General features: G+C 42.5%; 1 protein-coding gene across 1 annotated transcript; it reads right to left on the bottom strand.

Moving 5' to 3' along the window:
- Nucleotides 1–6: 6 nt before the first annotated feature.
- LOC120859359 (guanylate-binding protein 6-like) lies at nucleotides 7–7,026 on the bottom strand (the record flags this gene model as incomplete). The annotated part of the gene is made up of 3 exons (XM_040235501.1): nucleotides 7–135; nucleotides 2,285–2,412; nucleotides 6,831–7,026. Coding segments are annotated over 3 exons (453 nt in total), but the record flags the coding sequence as incomplete, so codon positions are not given.
- Between the last annotated feature and the right edge of the window lie 1,805 nt (nucleotides 7,027–8,831).

Genomic DNA, 8,831 nt, shown 5'->3' with positions numbered 1-8,831 from the left:
GCTGGTTCAGTTCCTGGAAGGATACTGCAGCTGCTCCAGGGCCTGGTGGTTGATGGTGCTCATGCTGTTGTAGACAAAGGTGCTGCTCAGGAGCACGGCCAGGGCAAAGATCCACGAGTCATTCTTGGAGTCCCCCTAAAAAGTACATTACAGTGTGAGGGTGCTACTCCTCATTCTCCCATACGGTTGTTCATTTACTATAACAGTTGTATTGTAACTGAATAGTAAGGCAAGTAGCATAAATTTTCAAGACAATGCTAAATGCAAACCTTTTTGGTGTTGACACTGATCCCGCTAAGCACTTTGGTGTAGTTAGCTATTAACAGAAGTGAATGACATCATAAATGTGCATCAGGCTTCTCTCGTGGCTCGGTGGTAAAGAACCCACCTGCCAATGCAGGAGACGTGGGTGAGATCCCTAAACTGGGAAGATCCCACATGCTGTGGAGGAACAGCTTGTGCACCACATCTATTGATCCTGTGCTCTAGTGCCCGAGAGCTGCAAGTACTGAGCCCATGCACTGGAACTGCTGAAGCCCACGCACCCTAGAGCCTATGCTCTGCAACAAGAGAAGACACAGGAGTGAGAAGCCTAAGCACTGCAGCTAGAGAGTGGCCCCCACTGTCTGCAATGAGAGAAAAGCCCGCACAACAACAAAGACCTAGTGAAGTCAAAAATAAAATAAATAAATTAACAGAATGATTTTTTTTAATGTCAAATGTTTAATACAGTGCCTGAAACACATAAGTTATGCAACAATAAATGGGCCATGATTCCTTTGCACTTCTTTTCTTGATCATAGGCTATGTTAGGAACTAGTGTTATTCGATTAAATTCATCAACTATTCATTGCACATTTAGAAAACAGCAGATACAACATCTGCTCATATGGATATAAAGTTTCCTATGACAGTCCCTCCTTAGAGAGATGGAGGGGCAGATTAACTGGCAATATGTAAATACATCCAAGATGCCAGGCATGAACCCTAATACTATACTGTAAAAGACAAAGGGGATGATTTCAAATGAACCAGAAAATGTACTCTGCATTCAGAGCCAGACGTGATTGTGTCTGACAGTGACATGATGGCATTAGGTTAAAGAGAGCTGGGCTTTAAAGAAATGACAGAACATGGACTTGTGCAGTGACAGGGACCATGCACACGGAGGGTCCACAATCACAGTTGTCAGAGAGCCTGATCAGAAAGCACATTACATGCTCCTTTTATTTGACTGAAGTAGTGGTTATCCAAGTGGTCATAGATGATGAGGCTGAAAATGAGATTCAGGAGAAGTCACGAGCGACTTTGGAACAGAGTATATATTGCCGAGACACACCACAGGTAGGGAGGGCAGCAAGTTCTGCTGCTATCAGTGTGCAGTCTGGTGTGCTTTGGTTCCTTGACAAATACAATTAGACAAAAAGAAGAAGGTCATGCAAACTAGAATCTAGCAGGAGTCAGTAGACCATCTTGGGTTGACACTGAGATGATTACTGAGTACTTTAAATCTGGATTTTTAAACTCAGAATTTCTGAATTCATGCCCTAAATCCTTTTCTGCAGTGATGAAAATCAAAGATTCAATGTTACTACTAGAAGCAGATTAATATAAATAAGGAGAAAAATTGATTGCAAGTAACACTGTGAAGACAAAATACCTAATATTATCCCATTTACATTTTCTTCATGAGTCTAGCTCAAGTTTTTTACAGAATTCATTGAAGAATTCCTCTTCAGAGATCCAAAACATGGAATAAAATGCTCCTGGTATGTTGGAAGCTTTTCTGGAGAATTAAAAAATAGTTTATTTCCTGAATCTACTTTCATGATTCCTACTTCCAACTTGAGTAACCCTACACATCTGAACCTGCAGATCCAGCTGACTGCATGAGTTACAGTTTTCACTAAGATTTCTTCCCAAACCTAAAAAACTGGGGTAAGGCCTCACTCTTTTTTTCAGATAAAACCTGCTTATTTTTTATCTCCCCAACTCAGCTCTGGCTTATACTTCACTCACTGTTGCACTTAACACAGAGCCTTAGATTTGAACCCAATACATATTTGTTAACTTCCATCTTTCACCCCAGTGTTAAAAATAAGGAGATGTGTCCCTAGTAACCAAAGTATTGATTTTATTAAAGGGAAAATTCAAGGAAAGAGAATTTAACCTCATTATTTATAACTGGATTTGCAGTTTACAGGAATATGTTGTAAATTTGAATTGAGGTGAGAAACTGAATTGTAAGTGGAGTTTCAGGAGTAAAGAGGATTCCTTGCCTTACCTTCTCCACATCACCCAGGCCCTCAGTGTCCAGAAGGACCAGGATGTGGTTCTCCTTGGAGGGGTGGGGCACACACCACATCCAGATGCCCTTGGTTTCAGACCTCACTGTGGAGCCCAGACGGAAACCTGCCCAGAAAGAGGAGAAAGCAACGCACAATAAGAGCAGAGAGTCCAGGCTGCCCATGGGTTACTTTGGGTGAACCTGTGTGCATGTGAGTGCCTGCCTGTGGGGAGGATGCTTTCACTTTAACAAGTACAGAAGACCCAACCTCTACACATATTCAGAACCTTCTCAAGAAACATTGTGTGTCCCCTTTTCATCTCTTACCATTAATAGCTCAAACCGTGTCACATTCTAAAATGTTAGCTCTATTAACCTCTCTACATTTGTCTGACACTGAAGAGCTCCCTTATCCTCCACTTTCTGGTGGACTTTTACCAGTGAGAGGTAACAGTAGAAGATTAGAAGGCAGGCACCTGTTGCCCCGGCTTCCACCCCGATGAACCATGGTGTCCAGGGGCTTCTGTTCCCACATTTAGTCACATCTCCTTTTTGGTAAAGAATCGGCCTGCAATTCAGGAGACCCTGTTTGATTCCTGGGTCAGGAAGATCCCCTGGCAAAGGGAGAGGCTACCTACTCCAGAATGCTTGGGCTTCCCTGGTGGTTCAGATGGTAAAGAATCCACCCACAATGGGGGAGATCTGGGTTCAGTCCCTGAGTTGGGAAGATCCCCTGGAGGAGGACATGGCAACCCACTCCAGTATTCTTGCCTGGAGAATCCCCATGGACAGAGGAGTCTGGTGGGTCACTGTCTGTGGGATCGCAAAGAGTCGGACATGACTGAGCAACTAAGCACAAGACCTTGATCTTTACCACATCTGGAATCCACTCACTGCTTGTCTCTTCATGCTGTAGGAGATATCAAAGCTACTTGACATTGCTCCTGCCACCCTCTGAGTGTTTCTGCATTACTTCATGGGTTCCCTTTGCTCAGCTCATGCTGTTGTAGTTGTCCCTCCAATAAACATCTTCAGTTACCCCCTAAGTGGATTCTCGTGTCCTTTCACAACCTGCACTGATACATCAACTTTTGTTAGTTTTATTCCTCTTCTTCTTCCTCATATTTTCCTCATTTCTCTTCTCCTCTTCAAAAATGAAGAATTCTTTGTTTACTGACTCACATGGAGATATAACAGAAGGGAAAGCAAAACAGACCTGTAAGACTTGCTTGCCCTTCTTTCTCAAGGCTTAAGCCCAGAGATGGGAGAGGATGTGAGGTACATGCCTAAGAAGCTGCGGGTAAGATATCTCACCCAACAGTCCAAGATTCTGACCTTGGTCAGATGCCAATGCTCCCTTCAACTGAGAATAGAAATGGATCTGATGAAATAGCTGAGGGAGCATGGCTCAGCATGGCTCAGGCCATTCAGTGCCATATCTTGTGTGTTCTGCTCAATGTGGGTATAGGACCTGAGATGATCTTCACTCTTCTACACCATGATGGCATTTGACTGTGTGCTGATTAATACAGAGAAATGTGAACTCTCAGTTCCTCCAGGGAGAAAAGACCAGCTATAAGCGGAGGTCATCACAGTCAGTTATGAGATGTCAAGAACAGAAAATAGTATTACCACAGGAGAGAAAATATTGACTTGCTTCTGCTAGTCAACCCTGATTGGGTGCTAATCTGTGCTTTCTTCTTCCTGTGATATGACTCATGCGGTAAGTCACAATTCAGATGTTTTAAAACATGACTGCTTAGTCGCTCAGTTGTGTCCGACTCTGTGGTCCCATAGGCAATAGCCTGGCAGGCTTCTCTGTTCATGGGGATTGTCCAGGTAAGAATACTAGAGTGGGTGGCCATGCCCTCCTCCAAGGGATCTTCCCAACCCAGGATCAAATCCAGGTTTCTCGCATTGCAGGCGGATTCTTTACCAACTGAGGCACCAGGGAAGCCCTGAAACATGACTGGGTTAAAGGTTTCCTAGTAGGAAAATCACCTCTTTATTCCCAGATGTTATCTCAAGTAGGAAAAGAATGTGCCTCAAACTCCTTGCATGTATCTCTTTCTTAGAGTTCTGAAATCTTAAATCTCTCCAAAAATGACCTATTTATTAATTTACACTGGCAAGCAAAAGCGTCCTTCCCTGATTGGTGATCAATTTCCTTTCAAAGAAAGACAAACATAAAATGTCTTGTTTTAAGTCAGTAAGAGATTGCAAAGGAAAAATGAGAGTGGGGGAAAGGAAGAACAAAGAGAGATGGGGGAAGAGAGAGAGACACACACACACACACAGACAGAGAATTTGAGTGAGACACTGAGATATTCCTAGGGACCCTTAGAGTTTAGTGAACTGAGGTTCTACTCCCTAATTGTGCTAAGCTGCTGGGCCACAGAGGAAGGCATTAGGAAAGAAATGGTGTGTGGTCTTCTCAGAAATGCCCAACAGGACATGGGTGTATTATCCTAAAAATCAATTAGAAACAAGTCAGGCAACTTGGTAGAAAAAACCCTCTTGAAATAGGAAAGACAAAAGGCAAATATATGAAAAAGTGCTCAAACCTATTAGTAGTGAGGCAAATAACAAGCAACCATATAGACACCAGATTGACCTAAGTTTAAAATGTTTTTACTGAAATTTTGTGACAATATGGAAAATTCAAATTGCTGCTAATAAGCACATAAAATGAACATAAAGCTAAAAAGGCTGTTTGATGTTACCTAGAGAGGCTGAAGACAAACACTTCTTGATTCAGCAATTCCACTTCTAGGTAAAACATAAGGAAGTTAGTATATACTCACACCAGGATATAGATGAAGAATAATCATGAGAGCACCATTCATAAAAGATAAAAGTTGCAAATAATGCCAGTGTTCATCAGGAACAAATGGATCAGTAAATTGTGGTATCCTCTGTCAGTTTAAAAGTACAAAATAGTGAAAGTGATTACAGACACCTATGACAAACTCTTGCCTGGAGAATCCCATGGATGGAGGGGCCTAGTGGGCTGCAGTCCATGGGGTCGCAAAGAGTCAGACACGACCGAGCGACTTCACTTTCACTTTTCACTTTCATGCATTGGAGAAGGAAATGGCAATCCACTCCAGTGTTCTTGCCTGGAGAATCCCAGGATCGGGGGAGCCTGGTGGGCTGCCGTCTATGGGGTCGCACAGAGTTGGACACGACTGAAGCGATTTAGCAACAGCAGCAGCAGCATGACAAACTAGATGAACCTCATAAACTTCTTATTGAGAATATGAATCAAGATCCCAATGAATACCAGAATGTACTTTCCTCTATAAAGTTTAAGCTATTTTTAAGAAATAGTTGCATAGATTGTAAAACAATATTTAAATATAAAGAATGAAAGAAGGTACCATGAAAATCAAAACATCGGTGAGCTCCAGTGAGGGTGTAAGAGAGTGTGATTTGGGCTTTTGGGTGTTGGTGATGTTTTATTTCTTGCTCTGGGCAGTGACTGAACAGTTGATCACTTCATACTTATCAACTTTTTAATGTGTATATATATATATTTTATGTATTCTTCCATATGTGTTGTGACATGTGTGTGCTCAGTCTTGGCTGACTCTTTGTGACTCCATGGACTATAGTCCACCACGCTCCTCTGTCCATGGAATTTTCCAGGCAAGAATACTGGGGTGGCTTGCCATTTCCTTCTCCACGGAATCTTCCCGACCCAGAGATTAAACCCAAGTCTCCTGCGTCTCCTGTGCTGGTGGGCGGATTCTTTACCACTGCACCATGAGGGAAACCTGAAAATGTTAGTTGCTCAGTCGTGTCTGACTCTTTGCAACCCTGGTGGCAGTAGCCCATAGCTGCCAGGCTCCTCTCTCCATGGGATTCTCCAGGCGAGAATACTGCAGTGGGCTGCCGTTCCCTTCTCCAGGGGATCTTCCTGACCCAGGGATTGAAACCAGGTCTCCTGCATTGCAGGCAGAGTCTTTACCATCTGAGCCCCCAGGGAAGCCCCATCTATGTGCCTTAGAGTTCACATATGAGAAAAGACTAGTTAGAGAAAGACAATATGTACAGTTATCAAAGTTTTACTGTGAAATTAAACCAAAAGGAATGCATGGTAGTCTCGTTGAGGTATAGGATATAGGATTTTGCTGTCGGTGCTCCCTTCTATTGTCTTCTAAAAATAAGACATATTAAAAAATATTTGTGTGCTGCTTGGAATGACTCTGTGGTTTAGGACAAATGTGGTGAAGGAGAAAGGAAGGCAGTAATTGTTGAAGATGAGCCCCTGAGAAGACGGCTGTGGATGGAATCAGGACGAATGAGGTAGATGTTCTGATGGGACTGGGAACTCTCGGTCACTGGGCAGAAGAGTGAACACTGTGGAGGGATGGGTTTGAAGTTATAAACTCGGTGGTGAGAATTAGAAGTTTTCTTCAGTGACGGGAGCAGGGGGTCGGGGTTAGGCTCTTCCTTAACATGACCCTAGAGGAGGAGGATCAGCAGCCTGCGTTACCATGCTTTCAAGCAAATGTCCTGAACGACACTTAACAAAACTCACCGTGGTTTTGTCCTGCTAGGCGGTTCATCAGGTAGGACTTTCCGGTCCGATACAGCCCTGCGATGGCCACCACCACCACAGGCTGAGATATCTTCTCGAGAATCTTTAGTGCTCTAGGATTTACTGTCAGCTGATTGTTCTCGTTTCTTACCAGACAGATGGGGCCCATTATGGTGGATCCAGATGCCACGGGAAGCTGTAACCCAGAGAAACAACTCAGTAGAATACAAGGTCCTCAGAGGGGTGAGATTGCGGGGCAGGAGGGAGGCTCAAGAGGGAGAGGATATATGTATACATATAGCTGATTCATATTGTTGTACAGCAGAAACTAACACAGCATTGTAAAGAAATTATATTTCAATTAAAAAATAATAAAATGTGAAAAAAAAAACCCAAACCCCTACAGGGTCCTGAGGTCATCCCTCATGGTTACCAAAGTCATATGCACATTAGTCTTCTGCTTGTGGAACTTAGATATCAATTCTCTTTGCTTTGTATATTTCAAAAAGGTAAGTACTTAGCCTAGTGTGCCAAGGCCTGTACAGGTACTATTTGTATATTATATATTATTGATCCTTAAATGAACCCTAACACAACCTTGCCCACATGAGGCATACAGTGAACAGACTGAGAACACAAAGCACTGATGATAGAGCTTTGAGAACACTAACATTTGGGGGGTAGGTACAGACAGATGGGACATGAACGGGATGAGGGGTGACCAGAGATGATTTCTTGAGCTCCAGAATGATTTGATCACTCATTAATTGCACAAATGTTTATTGAGAACCTTCCACGTGCTAGACACTGTTCTAGGAGTTTAGGATCAAACAGTGAACAAGATGGATACAAATTCTTGCTTCATGGATCTCTATTCTAGTAAAGGAGACAAATAACATGGAAAGTGAAAACAAATCCACATATATAGATATTAGAGGGTGGAAAATGCTCAGAAGGAAATGAGCAGGGAATGAGATTTGAATTTACATGGAGATTTATCAGGGAAAACCTTGCCAAGAAAGGAAAAATGAATGTGACTGGCGACCAGAAGAAGGAATCAGTGGAGTAGGATAGGCTGGAGGAATAGTGATTGTGAGAGATAGAAGCTGAGACAAAGATGCTGCTCTCTCTTATTTTTTTTTAATTTTATTTTTACTTTATTTAACTTTACAATACTGTATTGGTTTTGCCATACATTGACATGAATCCACCATGGGTGTATACAAGCTCCCAATCCTGAATCCCCCTCTTACCTCCCACCCCATATCATCTCTCTGGATCATCCCCATGCACCAGCCCCAAGCATCCTGTATCCTAAACAGCACAGATGTTTAAGGTACCTAACAAAGTTGCACATGTAATAATTAATTTACTAACAAATTAAAGGGTATTTCTTATTATTTAAGCAGATAGAGAAGAGATGCAAGCAACTAGGGTGTTATAAGGTCTAGCTAGATATGCCAGGGTCTCACATCTGGGCCAGGCTCTACTTTAAATGATTTCATCACCATGATTAGATGTTTCATGATCATAGGAGGCAGAAGTCAGAAGGCTTTGACTGTTCCTTTATTTTCTCAAAAACAATACTAAGCAAATCCACGTTTCCATATGTTACTGGCTATGTGACAACTGAGAAGATTAATTTCTTTGTGCCTCAGTTTTTTCTTCTATACAATGGCAGCATTAGACATAAAAATCAATCTGTCATTAGGGTTATTTGGAGGATTAAATATCTCATGATGCTTCCAGTAGTCTTAAAATTATGCTGGTAGATAGTAAATTCTATGTAAGTATTGCTTTACAACTGAATGTCAGAAGACAGGGACAGTAATTACTGAATGAAAGTGGAGGATTGGCTCTGACACTTTCCTCCCTGGTTGCAAGCAAGTGGAAGGACACAGCCCAAGAGGAAGACGAGCAGGCTGGGGAGATCCAGTGGTAATAGCTGAGAGGGAATAGCAGCGATGTAGGAAGAGTCAGGCTGGAGGAGTTCAGAGCTGC

The sequence above is a fragment of the Oryx dammah genome, unplaced genomic scaffold, assembly GCF_014754425.2.
Source record: "Oryx dammah isolate SB20612 unplaced genomic scaffold, SCBI_Odam_1.1 HiC_scaffold_687, whole genome shotgun sequence".
NCBI classification, from domain to species: domain Eukaryota; kingdom Metazoa; phylum Chordata; class Mammalia; order Artiodactyla; family Bovidae; genus Oryx; species Oryx dammah.
The sequence above is the reverse complement of the archived record's forward strand: the minus strand, read 5'-3'. Positions and strand labels throughout refer to the sequence as shown.